The sequence below is a fragment of the Epinephelus moara genome, chromosome 16 (assembly GCF_006386435.1).
Source record: "Epinephelus moara isolate mb chromosome 16, YSFRI_EMoa_1.0, whole genome shotgun sequence".
NCBI lineage: Eukaryota > Metazoa > Chordata > Actinopteri > Perciformes > Serranidae > Epinephelus > Epinephelus moara.
Window position 1 is genome coordinate 888,068 of NC_065521.1, and position 21,249 is coordinate 909,316.

The window sequence follows — 21,249 nt, forward strand, 5'->3', positions numbered from 1 at the left end:
ATGGGCACCGCGCTCACGTGCTTTCGCTGGTCTCGCGCACAAGCGAGCAGTATGGAGATATTTTGTGGTTTCATTTATGTGTTTTTGGACGTTTGAATCTGGGGCGCCGTCAGCCTCCATTAGGTGGAGTTGTGTTGCTACCTCCTCTCCCCTTGGATCTCTGCAAGTGATGTGAGGACTCTCACCGCCCCCCGATGATGACAGTCCCTTTAAGCTCTGTTATTTTCATTATCTTTTATTTTTTTAATTTTTCAATAAATTTTTCGACATAAAATAGAAACCTTTTAAAAGTAAACTTATTTATTTATTTTTTTCCCCCAAAAAATATGGTCACAAAGAGTCGGGAAATTTTTGGTTAAATTTGGAAACATTTCTGTTAAATTTCCAGATATTTTCAGAGGAAAGTGAAGCTTGGAATTTTGGAGAATTCTATAAAAGATTTGTAGTTCAAATAATTCACGGAAAGTTTCCACCTCGAATATTCCCAGCATTTTGCAGCCATAGTCCAAACACAGTCGGCTGTGTAACACACACACACAGAGGCACATAAAAGGCAGCTTCTTACATTACAAGCTGGCTGCTTAAATCAAACCCTTGAGTTAGTAAGAGGCTGCTCGCTCCAACAGCCGGGTGATTCACCCCCCCCTCCTCCTCCTCTCATTACAGCTCATCTCTTGGTGCTGGCTGAGCGGAGCCAGGACTCTGATTGCATTAATATTCATGACAATAATTAGTACATGGAGTACGGCTCACTGAATATTCATGCTATTAGCTCGGGCCTCCTGGATCCCAGTGTGTGTTTGATTTAACCGCCTCATAAGACCTGCTTTTATGTGCGGCGCCGAGGAGCGCTCGTTTCCCTGCACCTTTTGTTTTTTACGACGTCTTCCTTCAGGTGCAAAGAAGCGTTCTGTGTGTTTCAAGGATGCGTTTTTTTTTCCTTTCTCGTCTTTGAATATTCAGCAGAGGACGAAACACGCGTGTGTTTATGATGAGGCATCAAGAGCTGCAATTAGTGCTGATTAAAAAATAAATGTTCTCATGTCGGTGTCAACTGATGGTTGTTCCTCCACGCCGACCCCTGGACGTGACGCCGGGCCGCGGGGACATGTAGTCCAACCCTACGTCACAGAAACTCTCATTCATTTCAATGTTCAAATACACAGACACACTTCCTGGTTTTATTTTTAACGCCTCATGTTTGACACGTATGAGACGGAGTCTTCAGGGGACACTGACCTCTCTCACCTGGAGTCTGTCCCAGCTGCATGCTGCTCATGTCCTTCGTCAGACCGTTGGTTTTGGGGCTCGGGACGGCGGCGCAGGTGGACACGGCGCGGGGCGGCCTCTTCCCCGGCACCTTGACCGTGGTCCTCAGCAGGTCGATCTCCTTACCGTGGACATTCTGCATGTAGTCCTGAGGGACAGGAGGGGGAAGGTCAAAGACGGTTTAGAAAGGGAAGACGTTTTTAGAAAGTGAGGACATTTTTAACAAGTTAGGACATGTTTGGAAAGTAAGAACATGTTTGGAAAGTGAGGACATGTTTGGAAAGTGAGGACATTTTGAGAAAGTGAAGAGATTTTTGAAACGTGGGTTTTTTAGAAAGTGAAAACTGATTCAGAAAGTGAGGACATGTTTAGAAAGTAAGGACATGTTTGGGAAGTGAGGACATTTTTAGAAAGGGAAGACAGTTTTTAGAAAGTCAGGAGATTTTTGAAACATGGACTTTTTAGAAAGTGAAAACTGAGGACGTTTTTACTGGAAAGTGAAGACATCTTAAGAAGGGCAGACAATTTTAAAAAGCGAGGACAGTTTGAGAAAGTGAACACAGCTTTAGAAAATAAAGACAGGTTTTGGAAAGTGAAGACATTTTTAGAAAGTGAGTAAATCTTTAAAAGGTAAGAACAGTTTTAGGAACTAGAGACAGTTTTTGGAGAGTGAGGATAACTTTGAAAACTAAAAACCTATTGGATTAAAGCGCCGTCGTTTGTCCTGACAGAATTCTTTGAATATTGACTCTCTGGCTGAAAACCGGTCTGGTGTTATTATGGGATGTATCAGAGACAGATATGAAACTATTAACCTCGTTAAAATGGTTCACGTGGATTTTACCTGTTTTAACAGAGTATATTCTTTTACAGATGACAGAAAGTAAAAAGCAAAAGCAGCCGTTGACCAATCAGAGGACAGTCTGTGTGATTAGAGATGTAAATGGACAAACGATTTAACTGTTGAACGACCATTTAAGGCCCTGAATTCTGATGACATCACTTAACGAGTTTTAACAAAAATTAAAGAATAAAGGAAAAAAAAAAAAAAAACGTTGCTCACGACGAGTGTGTTGCTCAGTGGGGGGAGGGGATTAATAAATCCGGATAATAAATCAGCTGAATCCCAATATTATACAACAGAAACAAAGCCGCACTAATCCCTCAAAGCGGCGCTGAAGTGGCCGACCACGCCGGCTCTGATTGGCTCCGCCCGTTCGCCGACACGCCCGGAACACGACCTGAACGCCGCCGGACGCCTGGACCGCCCCCTGATGATGAGCTCTCCTCCGGATCAGAGAGGTGAGTGGAAACACAAGTAGAGGTGTTAATGACGGACGAGAGGCGCTTGTTAAATCCACCCCCCGCTCCCCCTCTGAGCCGGGTGGAGTGTCAGCACTGACCCCAGAGGAGCAGGGCATTGTGGGAGGTCGGCCTCCTCTTCAACATAAAGGAGACAAGGAGAAACAAAGCTTGCACCGCCTGCTGGGCCGGATTAAATCCACCACTGGACTGCTATCTTTGTGAGGACCAGCACGTTTAAGACAGGACACAGAGGACATTTTGGACGTTTATGGAAAGTGAAGACATTTTGGACGTTTATGGAAAGTGAAGACATTTTGGACATCTCTAGAAAGTAAAGACATTTTTGAAAAGTGAAGATTTTTTAAGAAAGTGAGCACATTTTTAGAAAGTGAAGACATTTTGAGAAACTGAGGACATCTTTGGAAAGTGAGGACATTTTTAAAACGTGGACTTTTATTTTAGAAGGTGATTCTGAGAGAGTGAGGACATTTTAAGAAAGTGAGGACAAATGAGGATTTTTTTTGATCATGATGACTTTAAGAACGATGTCTTTATAGTTGCAGGAGGTAAGGACATTTTTAAAACCTGGACTTCTTTAGAAAGTGGAGACATCTTTTCCAAACTTAAGACATCTTTGGAAAGTGACGGTGTTTTTAGAAACTGAGGACATCTTCCGAAAGTTAGGACATTTTAGAAAGTGAAGACGATTAAGAAAACGAGGACATTTTTAGAAAGTGAAATTATTGGAAAGTGAGGACTTTTGAAATATGGACTCTTTTAGAAAGTGAGGGCTTTTAAAAGATGTCCTTAGAGTTTAAGGAAGTGAGGACATTTTTAAAAGGTGGACTGGAAAACTGTTTTTGAAGGTGAGGAAATTCTGAGAAACTGAGGACATTTTCAGAAAGTGAGGATATTTTTAGAAAGTGAGGACATTTGTAGAAAGAAATCCTTAGAGTTTAAGAATATATTAAGAAAGTAAGGACTTTGTATGGACTGGACTGGATTTAAATAAAGTGCGGACATCTTTGGAGAGAAAGGAAATTTTGGAAAGCAAGAACTTTTGAAAGTATGTCCTTTGAGTTCGAGGAAGTGAAGGCATTTTTAAAACGTGGACTTTTCTTTAGAAAGTGGAGACATCTTTTCCAAATGTATGACACCTTTGGAAAGTGACGGCGTTTTTTAGAAACTGAGGACATCTTCCTAAAGTTAGGACATTTTAGAAAGTGAAGACTGATTTAGAAAACGAGGACATTTTTAGAAAGTGAGGACATCTTTGGAGAGTCAAGAAATCATTGGAAAGTGAGGACTTTTAGAAATATGTCCTTAGAGTTGAAGCAAGTGAGGACATTTTTAAAACGTGGAATTTTTAAGGAAGTGAAAACTGTTTTTGAAGGTGAGGAAATTCTGAGAAACTCAGGACATTTTCAGAAAGAAATCCTTAGAGTTTAAGAATATATTTAGAAAGCAAGGACTTTGTTTAACGCATGGACTGTTTTAGAAAGCAAGGAATTTTAATAAAGTGCGGACATCTTTGGAAAGAAAGGAAATTTTGGAAAGCAAGAACTTTTGAAAATATGTCCTTTGAGTTCGAGGAAGTGAGGGCATTTTTAAAACGTGGACTTTTCTTTTAGAAAGTGGAGACATCTTCCAAATGTATGACATTCCAAATGTATGAGTTAGGACATTTTAGAAAGTGAAGACTGATTTAGAAAAAGAGGACATTTTTAGAAAGTGAGGACATCTTTGGAGAGTCAAGAAATTATTGGAAAGTGAGGACTTTTAAAATATGGACTCTTTTAGAAGTCAAAAACTTTTGAAAATATGGCCTTTGAGTTCGAGGAAGTGAGGGCATTTTAGAAATATGTCCTTAGGGTTGAAGGAGATTTTTGGAGATCCGGGACATTTTGGCAGGCAACAGTTTGAGAGTATGGATTTATTAGAAAGTGAGGAAATGTCTGCTGGTCCTCACGTACTGGTTCAGGTTTAGGTTTTGTCAGTGATTACAGAAGTCCAAACTTTTTTAAGAGTAAATAAAACTAAATGTCTGGCAACGAGTGTTTTCCAAACACCTGTCCACTCGTCAGGACGCGAGGACACATTAACCTGGACCTAATTACGACTTTAAACCCGAACCAGCTCCTCGTCCTCAGACAGCCGTTTATAGAGGAGCGAGGACCGAAGACAACGTCCTCGCTCTGCAGCTCGAACACTCTAATTGGTCCTCACAACGATGGACTTGCAGGGACACACTCCGACAACACACACACTCTCTGTGAGTGTGTCCCGCCTGCCTCTGGCAGCTCGGCTGACAAAAGGCCAATTCAAAGCCAAGTGCTCTCGACGGCGTCTTAACAAGCCACCGGAGAGCCCTCGAGCCAGGGGCCCGCTGGGTAAACCCCTACACACACACACACACACACACACACACACACACACACACACTCCCCTCCGACAGATTGACCGAGGTAATTGAGTCTCCATTTGCATCGAGGAGCTTTCATCATCGGCCCGATCGTCCACGCCACGCAGCGGCGTCCAGGACGGATGTGTGTATCGACCAAACACACCGACAGCAGGTGGTGTGTGTGTGCATGCATGAGTGCGTATGTAAATGTGTGTGTGTATAAATGGATGCATAAACGGCGGCGGTGGCGGCGTCAGTGTGAAAAATGGGACAGGAACAGAGAGCTGGATTCTGCTGACGTGGAGGGAAACGTGAATCCATACAGAGCGTGTGCGTCCAAAAAGAGACGATCGATGGACGGAGAGACGGCGGGAGATGAAGGAGGAGAAGAAGAAGAAGCTCGGCGGGCAGACAGGAAACATTAAGCAGGAAGTGATGACGGTGACGGAGGTGTAAAAATGATAGAACGACAGAGTGGACGCAAACACGCAGAGTTTAGTGTGATGATGTCCACACAGTGTCCAGTTTATTAGGAACACCCTGCTCACAGTGATGCAGTCGTTAAATCCTGTTTTTAAAAAGGTTATTTATTTTAGTTTGTGTTGAGACAAACGTTATTTATCGTCATGTGCACAAATAAAAACCTTAAATATCAACAAAATGTTAAATGTCAGGCATTAAAACACGGAGCTAATTATACTCTAATCATAAAATAAAACATATTCAAGGTGGACAGGAAGTGCAGCGTGAATAAACTGGAATTAAAGGTATGAAATATGCAGAGATGTAAACAGGTGGTAAAACAGGAATTAAGTTTAATCCATGAATGAGATTAAACATCAACAATTTGTTATTTTCATATTATTTCACCTGTCACATTTAAAATGGCTTTTTAAAATTGATTCTATTTATTTTATTTAATTTAAGAATTTTTTTTTTTTTTTTTACATTATCTTGTTTTTTTATTTGACTTTTTTAATTGCTCTTTTTAAATAATTTTAAAATCTTTTTGAGATAATGACACGCTGTGAATTCATTTATTCGTATGATTATTTTTATTATTTCATTATTTTATTTTTAAACTGACATTGTACACAGATTTTCAAAAAAATAAGAAATTTTGAATATATTTCTTAATTTTATTTTATATTTATGTTTCTTGTCTCTCCACCAAAACACCACAGTAATTAAACCAGATATTTATTATTTATTTTTATTTTTTTCCTTTTATAAATGTTCTTTTTTTTTTTTTTTAGATATTTTAAATATTCCTAATTTTATTTTATTTCCAATCTTTTTAAATATATGTTAAACAGTCACACTGCACACACAGGGTTAAAAAGAAAGAGTCAGTGGACCTTTAGTTCAGCTTGTTCAGTGTCATAATTAATCTGATGACAGACAGCGTTCACCTGCAGGGGGGCGGGGCCACAGCAGAAGGTGTTGGATACGATGTTGAAGCGGCGGGGCCACAGCAGAAGGTGTTGGATACGATGTTGAAGCCACAGCTGCAGGCGGACAAACTGTTTCCTGTCTGAGATGATTTCAGCCTCCTCTCAGAATCCAGCTGATTAATCACTCTCTCTCTCTCTCGCCCGGTTGTTGGTGTTTTTTTTTTTTTTTTTTGGCTCCGTCTTCGTCTTCTTCAGTTTGGACGAGACTTTTGTTGCCAATTAGGTGGCATCTACTGCCATCCACTTAATTAGCGGCATTAATGTGATTTCTTTGCACATAGTCGGGCAATTAGCGGCGCTGATTGAGTTTCATTCGATTAGCCTCCGCAAACACGCTAATTGACGCTCGAGCTGCAGATGCAGAAAAAAAAAAGAAAGAAAGAAACTGGCTTTTTGGTGCTGGAGGGGGTTTGTGTGTGTGTGTGTGTGTGTGTGTGTGTGTGTGTGTTTACACATGAGTGTGTGTTGATGTGTTAAGTGATGAGTTTTAACACTAATTTCCTGCATCAGCTGCTCTGATCGGTGACGGACGTGTGCAGTTTGGTGAAGTGTTTCTCGGCTCTGCGGGGAATCGAACCGACGACCTGCAGGCTGCAGAGCTGCCTTGCTCAAACACACCGAACCCTCTGAGGTTTAAACCTCTGTGTGTTATTCATCAGCTGATTTAATGTTTCTGAAGATGGTAAGTTCATCAGCTGACGGCGAGAAAAATAACTGTTTTAATAATCGATAAATCAATAAACATCTGCTGCTGCTTCAACGTCTCAGTTTCTTTGTCTCATGTGACTTTAACGTGATTGATTTAACGAAACATTTTTCACTTCTCTGACATTTAATGGACGAAACATATGATTCATTTATAGAAAATAAAAATCAGCAGATTTAACAAAATGAAAATCATGTTTGTCATGGAAACAAATACGAGACAAATATTGATTACTTAATTCACAACACTGAATTATTTAACTTTGAGAACTGTGTCTAAATTTATTTGTTGTGAATTCACGGCTTTAAAATCAAAATGTGAAATTTCTTGATTTGCAATTTTAAAACTTAAATTTAAACATTTTTTTTAATGTTCACGAATTTCTATCCAAAACTTCAACTTTCAGAATTTGGGGGGGAAAAAGGACAACATTTTTTTCCCCCACAAATATGGACCCAAAAATGTAACTCTCGAAATTAAATAAAAGAAAAAAAGAAAAAAAAAAAAGATCAGATTTCTAAAATTCACTAAGTCAAATTTGATCCAAGAATTCAATTTTCAGAATTAAAATAAAATAATAATAAAAACAAACAAACAAACAAAAAAACGGATTTGTTTCAGATTGTTAAAATTCGCTTGGTCAAATTCAGATCCAAAAATTTAATTTTGAGAATTTCAAAAATAAAAATAAAAATAAGTGAACAAATTTGTTCCAGGTTGCTCAAATTGGGATCCAAAAATTCAACTTTCAAAAGAAAAAAAAAAAAAGAAAAAAGGTTTTTGATTCAGATTGCTCAAATTTGATTGGCCAGATTAAGATCTAAAAATTTTGAGTTGAAAAAATTCAATAAGCGACATCCAGGCTCCTCAGGCCACAGCAGGCGACAGATACTGAATGTTTTGACCAATCAAATGGACTGATGTTCTTTATGAATTCTAGATCTGAATTGGACCAATTTTTTCTTTCTTTTTTTTTTTTTCAATAATAAATGTAGAATTTTTTAAGATGAATTTATGAACAAAAAAAAAAGAAAGTACAAATTAGCATATTTCACTTTATAATTTCAAAGAGTTGAATTCAGAACAAATAAATTCACGGTTTTCAAGGTAAAATATTTCAGTTCTATAAATTTAGTCGTATATGAATTCATATATTAAGTATCAAGTGTTTAAATTCAAATATTTCTGTCACTTATTTGCTTCCGTAGTTTCGACTCCTTCATTTATCTTACGCTCTGATTCTCTGTCAGTTAGTGGTGAACGGACTTCAACACAAAGCGCATGAATTAACTAATCTCCAATCGGAGAGTGTAACGAAAGAGAAAAATAATTTGTGTATTAATCTGTGATTCCAAACTTTAATGGGTTTTGTTTTGGCCGATGCAACACCCTTCCAACACGTTACATGACAATTGGTACATTTGTTTTTCTGTAAATTGGCACTGATAAATAACGGAGGTAAAGAAACAGGCACAAAAAGCCTAATCCTAAAAACAATATCACATCAGTTCAAACTGCTACATGACTTTACGAATCCTCAGAGCCAAATCAAGATATTTAAAAATCTTAATTTGTCAAATATATTCAATTTACTGTGACATAAGACACAGAAAAACATTTGGCATTTTTGCTCAAGAACGTGACACGAATTGACCAAAAAATGTCCCTGTAAAGTTCTGCCAACTGGTCATTCAATGGGAGGTTGTTCCAAAGTATTTAACTGGACTTTTACTCTGAAAATCTCAGAAAAATTGTGGTTATCATTAAAATTAAAGGGTTTTCTTGAAATTTATTAACAAATTTAACAGATTAAACTCTTTTGTTTTTTTTAATAGATTTTTGGCGTTGTGTGTATTTTGGATTTGTTCATTGAGTTCCTACTTTGTGCTGCAGCTGCTGTACAACAGTTTCCCTCGTGACACTTTATTTTATATTTAATGGGAAACTGGAAAAACAAACTAATATTAAAAAACATGTAAACTAAATTTTATTTAAATTATTTAATAATAAAAAAAAAATGTCTTTACGTTAAAGTCAGTGGAGAAAATCTGTTGAACGTGACACTCCTAGCATCGATACGAGGCAGAAGACAGAGAGAGAAACTCAGTACCAAAAACTCTGTGTGTGTGTGTGTGTGTGTGTGTGTGTGTGTGTGTGTGTGATAATAAAGCGGCGTCGGGGCAGGATATTGTGCCAACAGGGCAGAGAGCCGGGGCAATTAGCAGAGACATTACAGCTGATATTCACATCATCAACGCCAACGTGGGCAAACAGATGACGAGTCCTAATTAATACACAAGCCATCAACACTGTGCGTGCGTGCGTGTGTGTGTGTGTGTGTATACGTGTGTGTGTGTGTGAGTATGATGGCCAAGTGGTGTCTGGAAACACACACACATACAGGAGGGAGATGAAGAGCAGCAGATAGATGGAGGTCAGCGCAGGCTGGCAGAGCGCTGGAGTCTAATAAGCAATCAGAGAGGGTTTGTAATGACTGTGTGTGTGTGTGTGTGTGTGTGTGTGCAGGTCGTACATGCAGACTCGGGTGGTAGGTGAGCAGTCCGTTGTCACACAGCGTCACGTACTTCTTCTTCCACTCCTTGTTGAGGGATTTACCGCTCCTCTTCAGCAGCATGCCCTGCAGACAGGAGACGACACGTTCAATATGTTAAACACACACACACACACACACACACACACACACACACACAAACTCTTCTGTTCCTGATGATGTCATGTAAAAACATTATGATGTCACAGTGACACTGACCCTTGACCTTTGAGATACAAAATATCATCACTGTATTATTTTATCCTGTCAGACATTTGTGTTCAATTTTGTCAATTAATTCTTGAGTTATGGCAAAAAACATGTCTGACTGTCGACCACCACATTCTGATTAGTTAAGTCATAGAGTCCCAGTGGACGTTTGTGCCAAATTTGAGAAAATTCCCTTAAGACTCTTAAGATATCACATTTACAAGACTGAGACAAATGCAAGGCCCCACTGACCTTTGACCACCAACTTTTTATGAGTTAACTGTTGATTCCAAGATGATGTTTGTGCCAAATTTGAAAAAAAAAATTGCCTCAAGGCCTTCTTGAGACATTGTGTTCATGAGGATGAGATGGACAGGGTCTCAAAGACCTTGACCACCATATTTTAACAAGTTTATCCTTGAGTACGAGTAGACGTTTGTGCCAGTTTGAAGAAATTCCCCCCAGGTGTTCTTGCAGTATCGCGTTCCTGAGAATGAAACGGATGTAAGGTCACTGTGACCTTAACGTTTGACTACCAAATTCTTATCAGTTCATCGTTGAGTCCAAGTGGAAGTTGGTGCCATATTTGACAAAATTCTCTCAAGGCGCTCTGGAGATATCACATTCACAAGAATGAGACGGACGTAAGCTGAGAGTGACCTTTGACCACCAATTTCTAATCATCGTTGTTGATTCAAAGTTGATGTTTGCGCCAAATTCGAAAAACAAAATTCCCTCAAGGTGCTCTTTAAATACCACATGAAGGTGAATTCATTGATCTTTGACCATCAAAATCCAATGAGTTCCTCATTAAGTCCAAGTGAACGTTAGTGCCAAATCTGAGAAAATTCCCTCAAGGCGCTCTAAAGATATCCCATTCACAAGCATGAGACAAATGTAAGGTCACAGTGACCTCTGACCACCAAATTCTTATGAGTTCATTGTTGATTCCAAAAAGACATTTGTGCCAAATTTAAAGAAACTACCTCACGGCCTTCTTGAGATTGTGTGTTCACTAGGATGAGAGGGACGGGTACTCATTATCTTGACCTTTGGCCCTTGACCACCAACGTTAAGTAAGTTTATTCTTGAGTCCATGTGGACATTTTTGCCAAAGCAGGCAGCAGCTCTGGAAACAGACCCTCTGGTTAGTGGCTGCAGCAGCTTGAACTCTCTCAGTGCATCCAGTGGCGGGTCTAACTCGTGTAACAGCAGCAAGTTTGCTGATCTGGCAGGGAGCCGGAGCTGCTGCCTGTTCTCGTCCCGGCGAGGTGGTCTGTAGCGGTGCGGAGTCAGGCAGAGGACACACTGTGACTGGAGGCTCTAGCTAACGCCAGCTACATGAACTCGAAGCCACAGTCGAGCCTTCAGCACCTGTTAGCAGAAAATACGTGCAACATTTTCTCTCCAACTCTGAAACGCTACGCTACACAATGTACGTTCAAAACTTTTCCAAAACAGTCTATGAATTCCAAACCATTCAAAGGCCTGGACAACAGTTCTTCTGATTTCATAACTTTTCCAGGAACTTCATGATCGTGTGAAACCTAAAATATTACAGATTGCTGCAACATTAAGATTAAGATTACTAGACCGAAAGTGGCCAAAAGTATCTGGACGGCGTGTCCTACATCTCGATTCTTAGATTCAGCTTTTTGTGAACACTGGAGCTGAATTTAATTCAGAGGCTTCGGAGCGAAGATAACGAGCTTCCAGCCAGAAGATGGATTAAATAAAGAGTTCGTCTCTTCCCCAAAAAACAACACGTTAACATCAGAGCTGAAAGGAAGTGGACAACGGCGAGAAATCAGCAGTTATTTAATCGTCTGACTCGTGTTTCAACATCCCCGTTTCACTTCCTCTCTCCTACGCACATCAGCCGCGGCTGACTGACCGTTTAGGCCGAGCGCCCGCCCGCCCGCCCGCCGCCCGCCCACACTTCATTTGAGCCGGATTCATTAGGTTAGAGAGGGAGAGAGCACGAAGGTCAAAGAGACGGCGAGGGAGAGAAAGAGGGAGATCAGAGAGGCAGAGGCGGGGGGGTGGCGGCGGCGGGGGATAAAACTGTCCGCTGATTAGCAATTACAGCCGCGCTGCCACGCGTGTCACTTCACTGGACCTCTACAACATTAACACTCCGACAGAGGATATTAATAGAGTCCAGCCGTGAAGGGACGAAGGGGGGAGGGGAGGGGGGAGTCAGAGGCACCACTGAAGAAGAAGAAGAGGAGGAGGAAGTGGGGGTGAGATGTGAGATGGACAGACCGGCTGATGGACAGAAGCCTGCTCCCCGCTGCCCTGACCGCTCAGCTTTCATTAAGGCTGGTCGGTGGTGGCGGCGGGACAAGAGCGGCAGGCCCTGGGTGACCCCTCGCCGCCAGTGACGGCACATTTGGTGTAATTGGCGGTGACATAATGCCAAGAAGGGACGCTTCAGAGTGACAAAGAGGGGAGTCGAATGCAGGCAGTGAGTGGTGTAAAGGACGAGTGTCTGTGTCCAAAATGTCTTCCTAAAGAGTCTACGAGGTGAGATGTCTGACGGCAAGTCATCCTGTAATAAATACGCAGTGACAGCGGACGCAAAAGAACGTCAACAGAGTCAAATTTGATTGAAACGACCCGATAAAAACTTCTGGTGTGGTGCCGTGTTATTTCTGCGGTTATAATAAAGATACGTTTGGTTCTAGCAGCCATGTCGGTTGATCAACAACTTTGGTTTCAGCTTAAATATCTCGGCAAATGTTGAATGGACTGTCATGAAATTTGGTTCAGACATTCATGTTCCCTACAGGATGAACCCCAAAGAAATTGGTTATCCTCTGACTTTTCATTTAGCGCCACTAGCAAGTCAAAGTTTTTACCGTAAAGAGTTCTCAAGAGTCTTGGTTTAGACATTTATGCTCCCCTGAGGATGAACCGTACGTATTTTTGTGATCAACTGATTTTTTCTTCAGCACCACCATGAGGTTGTATTCGTGGTTTTAATTGAACTATCTCAACAACTATTGGATGGATTGAAAGGAAAGAAGGTTCATGTTCCCCACAGGATGAACCCTAAAGAAACTGGCTATCCTCTAACTTTTCATTCAGCCCAAGGGCGAGTCAGAGTTTTGACCGAAAATATCTCAAGATTTATTCAATGAAATGGTAAAAGGCAGCGGTTTGGACATTCACGGCCCCCCAGAAGATGAACCCCACTGACTCTACTGATCCAACAGCAGACGGCTTGTTAACTCCTTGATCCTAAGAGATTATAGACACTTTCACCATCGCCCATTTTAGACAGGACACCACAAGAAAACAAGTCGTAGATCAGTTTGTTTCTACGTAGCTACGTTAGCTACATGGCTAACATTAGCGAGCCTTTCACCTTCCCTGCCTGGATGCAGATGAACTGATCTAAACGCACAGTACAGGCTTTCTTGTGGTGTCCTTTCTAACGTAAGCAGTGATGACAGTTAATATGCTTTGTTATGATCAAGGTGTTAATAAGCAGAAAGCGTTAGCTAGCTAACACGCTAGCATGTTGCTAAGCTCTACTTCTACATTAAATTTATTACATGGGAACGTCCTCGCAACTATGAGTCAAGGACAATAAGACAAATCCATGTTTGACGAATGTGAGTTTTTACAACTCTTATGATGGTTTATTTTTCACCACGACACTGTCTCCTTTCAGCCACCAGTTTGGCTCCGCCCACAGAATACGTCATAAACGGGTCAATATCGTGGACTGCAGCAGACCGGCTTGTTCAAACCAGCGTGAATGTATTCAATGATACAGATGTTTAAACGTCATTTAACCAACGTGTCACAAACACGTCTGGTGCGTTAAAGTGGTGTTAAACAGAAAAGGTACAGATGAACGATTGCAACATTATCCGAGATACGAGATGAAAAGAGTTCCTATTGTGGTGTGTTCAGGATCAGTAACGGCCAGAGAACGTTCAGATTATCACTCTGAAGTCGAGTTTTACGTCCGTGGAGCTTCGTCAGGTCAGTGATGTTGTTCCCAGTGATTAACACTAATTTCAGCTCATGTCATGAGGAAGTAAAACAGATCAGTGTGTGTGTGTGTGTGTGTGTGTTGCTGCAACAACAGGGGTTCCCCACGGTGCGCTAAACACGACTTGACGAGCTTCCTGCTGCTCTGAAGTGAAAGCTGCCGGCAGCCGTGCAGCTGTCAGGCCAGCTGATCATCCATTACTGCCTGTTAGTGAGCGACCGAGCGGCAACATGTTTCCAGGCGTGTGTGTGTGTGTGTGTGTGTGTGTGTGTGTGTGTGTGTGTGTGTGTGTGTGCGTTTACATTCGGACGGTCGTCAATTAAGACTTTTTAGGTCAGCACACACTCATGGGAGTTTATCAATCTGAATCAATGGACAGATTTACAGAGGTGCAGCTCACTGAGATTATACGGACATTTAATTATTATCAAGGGACGAGAGTTCAAGAGTCTGAACCAAGGTTCCTGTTTTTGTTCGGTTGTCTACGTTTGATTCAAGCGGGCTGAAAAACTCTACGTGAGTAGGGTTGCAAAATTCCAAGACTGTTTAAGGTGGAAGCTTTCCATTAGAATTAATCAGGATTAATGGTAAACATTCCTGATGACCCTCCTCTGAAATATGAATGATCCCGTCAGGCCCCACTCAGCCTCTCCATTGACTTCCTACAAAATGTACGTGCATTTTTCCACCAAATAAATTCACAATTAAAAGTTCTGATTTTTCTCTTTAAAAATGAATTGAATTCTTAAAAATAAAATTCAAACTTCCCTCTACATGACATACCTATCTATCAGCCGGATATCCCCTATGTCATGCCATCACAACCTACATCCTGTCTGTGTTACCTGCATCATGCCATCATCACCCACATTCTGTTGTGGTCACCCACCTCTGGCTAGCATCGCCTACATCATGCCAGCATCACCTATGTTGCGCCGTCATCACCTACGTCCTGTCATCGTCACCTACGTCCTGTCATCATCACCTACACCCTGTCATCATCACCTACGTCCTGTCATCATCACCTACGTCCTGTCATCATCACCTACGTCCTGTCATCATCACCTACACCCTGTCATCATCACCTACGTCCTGTCATCATCACCTACGTCCTGTCATCATCACCTACGTCCTGTCATCATCACCTACACCCTGTCATCATCACCTACGTCCTGTCATCATCACCTACGTCCTGTCATCATCACCTACACCCTGTCATCATCACCTACGTCCTGTCATCATCACCTACGTCCTGTCATCATCACCTACGTCCTGCCAATATCACCTACGTCCTGTCATCATCACCTACATCCTGTCGTCATCACCTACATCCTGTCATCATCACCTACATCCTGTCATCATCACCTACGTCCTGTCATCATCACCTCAGACACCAACATTCAGACACAAACATCAGAAACTAGAAGCCAAAATGAAGGCAGGAATTTGACCTTTTGTTTTTATTTCAACTTTTAGAAACCAATGTTTGTTACAACGCCTGAAGATGAAGTCTGCACGGAGCCACAACCTCAGCAGGAAACCTGACAAAACATAAAAACATTTTGAATGATGAATGAATGAATAAATGCTGCTACACACAAGTGTTTCTGAGGGACTGATCTCCAGAACTTGAGATGAGTGTGATGCTTTCCTGTTTCTTACAGCACCAGTTTTAGCACCCTACGCACCAAATCTAAAACTGAAGAAAACAGTGAACGAGAGGTCAGTGTTGGAGAGTCGAGGCCTGGACTAAACCGGCTGAGCGAAAATTTCTTGCTCTTCCCCGTCCAAACCTGGTATTTGGGGAGGGAGACGTCAGCAAATTAATTTTGGCCATCCATCCAGGGGATGACAAGCGATCAGTTTGCTCGAGGGGAAGGCTAATTGAACGCCGCGTCGAAACCCTCCTGATGGGTAATATCTTTCATTATTCACCTCCCCGGGCTTCATGACACACACACGTCGCCTCTTATTTTACCTTCGGGAGGGAGGGGGGGTGGGGGGGTGGCAGCCATGACAGCTCACAAGGTCTCCACATGGGAAAATAGATGTGGGGAGATAAATACATCCTCAGATACACTCTCTCCTCTCGCTGTACCCACGGCACTTCTCCGCCCCGGTGAAGTATTGTGGGGTAGTGCTTAGGAAAAGGTCGCCAGCTTCGGGGGGTGGCAGGGAGATGAAGTCATTTGTTAGGCATCTGAAAACATCCGAGGGCATTACTGAGATTCACAACTGTGGGTTCGTCTTCAAACATCAAAACAAAGAGTTGTGTTCAAGTGAAGGTGGTGACGTGGGACAGGAGGCACAGGTAGAGGTAAGGCATGGAGTTATGGATCCCCAAAACACAAAACTCCCCCGGACACACTCCCTCTTCTCTCATACTGACACACTTCTGCGCCTCGGTGAAGTATTGTGGCGCAGTGCTTAAGAAAAGGTCGCTAGCTTGGGGGAAGCCGAGAGATGAAGTCATTCGTTAGACGACGCATCCGAAAAGATGTTCGCGGGGCTCATACCTGAGGGTGTCTGATTAAAGACCATGTCAGAGGAGGGAAATGTTGGATGGAAACACGGATGTTATGGGGAAGGAGACATTGCTCAAACTTTCTCCTTCATCTTGTTGAAGTTGTGGATTGTACGACGAGGTAAAACCCTTAAAAACGACGAAAATAAACCCTTAAATTCGTCCTCACAGCAACACCTACCTTCCTTTGTGTGAATCTGAGCGCCACAAGAAAGAAACGGTCTGATAAAGGAACTTCTTTAAAGGTTTGTTTCCTCCTGGAGGCTGCCTGTCCATTGATACAGACTAATCTACTCTCTAATCACTCAATCACCCCCCTATTTTCCTCGGACAATGGACTCTCCCCGGGCCTCTCCGAGGGAGTGACAGCGGATGTTAGAGGAGATACGGGGAGGCACTATCTGTGGAAAAGACCCGGGACGATGTGGAAAAGGGGGCCGGAGACCTTTTGTTCTTCGACGTCCCCAGAGAGCAGGAGGCTAAATTAGAGGTGTCACCCTCCGGAGTGGTGGGGGTGACGGCTGGTGGGAGGGAAGCCGGACGCTCCCTCCTCTATCTCCATCTGATCCGGCCTGAGCAGCGATCGCAGCTCATCCATCATCCTCTCAGATGGAGAGGAGTGTGTTGTGTTTGTGTTGAGTCTGAGATCAGGGCAGAGGAACACTCCCTTGTCTAATCACGGCAGGAAAAAGGGAATAAAAGAAAGAGACTGTTGCTACATGACTTCAGGTAAACATCACCTGCTGAACGCTGCATACCGACTATGGCGACAACTCTTCGGCTTGTGACCCCTTAGAATTACATTTCTACAGTGACCCCTCATCAAAGGTCGTTGAAAATACTTTCTAATTCCTAGAATCATTTTCCAACTGCTCAGATTTATTGTTACCTTTTTAGGGTATATTTGTTCTTCGTCTTCTTAAAATGAAAGACAGTCTTACATCATGGAATTACACAAATACATGGACAAATACGTCTTGTGCGTTCTTGAGTCTACACTAAGGGTCATAAGTCAACTCAGTTGCCAGAAAAAACTGTTGGCATTGTACGTTTGTAGGCACAAAAACTACCTGCTTATTGGCTTAAAACACCCGCGTTCAATCGCACAAAGCTGCTGAAAAAGTGGCGAGGGGTCACTAAAAAACACCAGCGTTCAGTAGCACAAAAGGTCTTGTGTGGCACAAACGTTGCTGAAGAAACAGTTGTTAAAAAACACCCACGTTCAACAGCACAAAGCCGCTGGAAAAGCTGCAATGGGTTGAGGAACAAGCACCTAAGTTTAGAGTCTCAAAAGCCACTGAAAGAGGCGACAGGTTGCTCAAATGCACCGATGCTTGGCGGCACAAAAGTTGCTGGACAGGTGGTAACGGGTTGCTAAAAAACGCCCACGTTCAATGGCACAATGAAGACGTACTTGCAAAAAACCAACTGGTTTTATCGTCTTGAAGTCTTGAACATTGATCTGCAGCTTTGCAGGTGTGTTGCCCTCGGTGTTACGCCATCCACCCTCACCTCCACCTCCAGTAAATAAAGTCAGCTCACACTTCATCACTTTAGAAATTTTAGGATATTATCTCTACATATTTAGTAAAATCTTAACCCAGGATTTTAGATCATTTCCTGATGAGTGACAGTGTTTGAGTCCCATTATCTTCCTGTGTGTGGTCCCTGACCTGCGCTTCTAATTTTTAATATAATTTTCTTTTATTAAAAGCAGACATTTAAAAGCTGGTGCAGCCTTGATGGAGCTCTGTGTTCTCCCAGTGTCTCCTGCTTTAAAGGATGCGCTCCTTCCATGTGGCACTCGACCTGATGACAGTCACTACGGGGGATGACGGAGGGATAAACAAGTTTGTCGCCACGGTTGAGGTAAAACAGCTCCGAACCCACGACTAACATCAAAACACACACACACACCGACAGACACACAGCAGCATCAGTCTCCATGACAAGGTCGGCGTTGATGAGGCAAGGACGGCGAAGGGCAGGCCCAGGGGAGCAGGACGCAGACCAGATCAAATAAAACACCACAGAAGAAGAGGGGGGCTGAAGAGGAGCTGATTTATCTGATAAGAGTTCTGGGTAATTAATTAGAAACTCAATTATCCAAACCTTACTTCAGCAGTCTCAATTCATTAGTGGATAAAAAACCTCGCCCCTCGCTCGACTCTGACGACCAGAGAGAGGCAGGATGTGAGGAAAACGCCAGCCCTCTTCCCCTGTGAGGTCACCGCCGCTCGCTTTTGTCCAGCTCGTCATCAGACGAGTGTACACAACACACACAAACACGCGCGCGGCGTGAAACAACAAAGCTACCGCAGGGACACTTCCAGCGTGCTCGGAGCAACACCCCCGTGCCAAACAAAAACTGTCGCGAGCGCTCCGTGGAGACCGCCGCGCCGAGGCGTAATGAGCACAATCTAAAAATGCTCTTTGATTGACGCCTGTGTTCCTTGTTTTAATTATTTCTCAAACTAAAAAGGGAGAGACATCCCTCCAACACATCCTTAACCCCCCTCCACCCCCCGAAAAATCTAATTTCCAGGGGTTAGTGTGCATGACAAAAATGTCATCATGGCCAAAATGGCTCCGAGCAGTGACAACCTTTCCCAGGGAAATGATATTTTTCCAATCCGGCGGAAGGCGGATCGTGTCACCCTCGTTAAAGCCTTGATAGCAGGTCTTTAATATTCACCGTCTTAATTAGGGCCGCAGTTAATTTCATTAAATTCTTTGGCTGCTAAATGAAGCAGATTATGAGACATCTTTTATTGCGAAGCGTGAAATTACAGCCTGCCCGCTGCCAATGGCGGGGCGAAACTAATGAATTACAGGGTAAATAACACCCGAATTAACCATCCAATTTAACTCCTTACAAAGCGCCCGGCGCCGAGGGGGGACGAGTAGACTTGTCAAAACCACCCAGCCCCGCGCTCGTCTGCAACCCAGCGAGAGGCAATTACAACCTCGACACTAATCAGCTCCTCACAGGAAGAGGGAAGACGAAGACGGCGGTCCGGAGCCTTGAGACTTCTGCGAGAATCAGACTCAGAGAGGAAATGGTCATTTACAGTAGGAGGTCGGCTGGTTGGAGGTCAGGGGATCTATTAAGTGCTCAGTGGCTGTTTTCACACAAAGCGTCAGTGATCATCTCAAGATGGAAATGTCTTCTGTACGCAGGACGCTCAGAGGAAGAAAAGAAACACTCATCTAATGTGTGGAGGGACAGAAACATCACGGAGATACAAACTAACTGTGGTCTGGCCTCAGGGTCTGAGCTGCACACCAAGTGACAACACTGTCCCTGGTTTGATTGTTTATTTACTGTAAACAACCGCCAAAGTTATCTTTAAAAGAAAAAGGCAAAATAAATTCATCTGGACTTTTATGTCATTTGAGGCTTTGGGAAGGGGGCGTGGGAAACGATGCCATGTGTGGCTATAATACACCCAGGTTCTGTGGCTCGAACGCTGCCAAGAAACCGGTGATGTGTTGGAATACAATACCCAGCTTTGGTGGGTGTAACCGCTGGAGAACACCGCAATGTGTCAGTGAATAACACCCAGGTTCAGCACAAACGCAGCTATGTGTTGGTTAAAAAAACGTCCAGATTCAGCACAAACGCAGCTATGTGTTGGTTAAAAATAACGCCCAGGTTCAGCACAAACGCAGTTATGTGTTGGTTAAAAAAACGCCCAGATTCAGCACAAACGCACTTATGTGTTGGTTAAAAATAACGCCCAGGTTCGGCACAAACGCAGTTATGTGTTGGTTAAAAATAACGCCCAGGTTCAGCACAAATGCAGTTATGAATTGGTTAAAAATAACGCCCAGGTTCAGCACAAACGCAGTTATGTGTTGGTTAAAAAAACGCCCAGATTCAGCACAAACGCAGCTATGTGTTGGTTAAAAATAACGCCCAGGTTCAGCACAAACGCAGCTATGTGTTGGTTAAAAAAACGTCCAGATTCAGCACAAACGCAGCTGTGTGTTGGTTAAAAATAACGCCCAGGTTCAGCACAAACGCAGTTATGTGTTGGTTAAAAATAACGCCCAGGTTCAGCACAAACGCAGTTATGTGTTGGTTAAAAAAACGCCCAGGTTTGGCACAAACGCACTTATGTGTTGGTTAAAAATAACGCCCAGGTTCAGCACAAACGCAGCTATGTGTTGGTTAAAAAAACGCCCAGGTTTGGCACAAATGCAGCTATGTGTTGGTTAAAAAAATGTGTTTGGCACAAATGCAGCTATGTGTTGGTTAAAAAAATGTCCAGGTTCGGCACAAACGCAGCTATGTGTTGGTTAAAAAAATGCCCAGGTTTGGCACAAACATTGCCGGAAAACGCAGCAATGTGCCGCTCAAAACAACTGGGTTTGGGGGATTAAATGCTGCTGGGAAATGATGTGATGTGTTGTGGAAAAAACAACCAGATTCAGTGCCACAAACACAGCTGGGACATGGTGTGAGGTCCGTTGCTCAAACAGCTCTGGAAAACAGGTGATGTGTCGGTAAAACTCATGTTTGGCGCCACAAACACCACTGGGAAATGATGCGATGTGTCAATAATAAACAGAGAAAGGTTTGGCGCCACAAATGCTGCTGGGAAACGCCACAATGTGACGCTAAAATACCCCAGTTCACCCCACTGTGAAACAAACATGGTGAAATGTCCCTTTAAAGACTGAAGAACGAGCTTGTTGACTGTAATGAACTCTCTGAGGGACGACGTGTTTCTACAACCTGCACGAGGATCTAAAACAGGAAACACATGTGGAGCCGAAGCTGAAGCCTCCTGCTACGACACATGAAACCACAGAGG

General features: G+C 42.8%; 1 protein-coding gene across 8 annotated transcripts in view; it reads right to left on the minus strand.

Moving 5' to 3' along the window:
• The window catches only part of agap1 (ArfGAP with GTPase domain, ankyrin repeat and PH domain 1), a 193,508-nt gene that overhangs the window by 57,774 nt on the left and 114,485 nt on the right, over window positions 1-21,249 (minus strand). For 5 of the 8 annotated variants that reach the window (XM_050065655.1, XM_050065653.1, XM_050065651.1 and 2 more), the window contains 2 exons: window positions 9,672-9,776; window positions 1,240-1,417 (listed from right to left, as the gene is read on the minus strand). In XM_050065655.1, the coding sequence (XP_049921612.1) occupies window positions 1,240-1,417; window positions 9,672-9,776 (283 nt within the window). The remainder of the gene's footprint in view (window positions 1-1,239; window positions 1,418-9,671; window positions 9,777-21,249) is intronic. The other 3 variants (XM_050065657.1, XM_050065654.1, XM_050065649.1) reach the window with 1 other exon arrangement.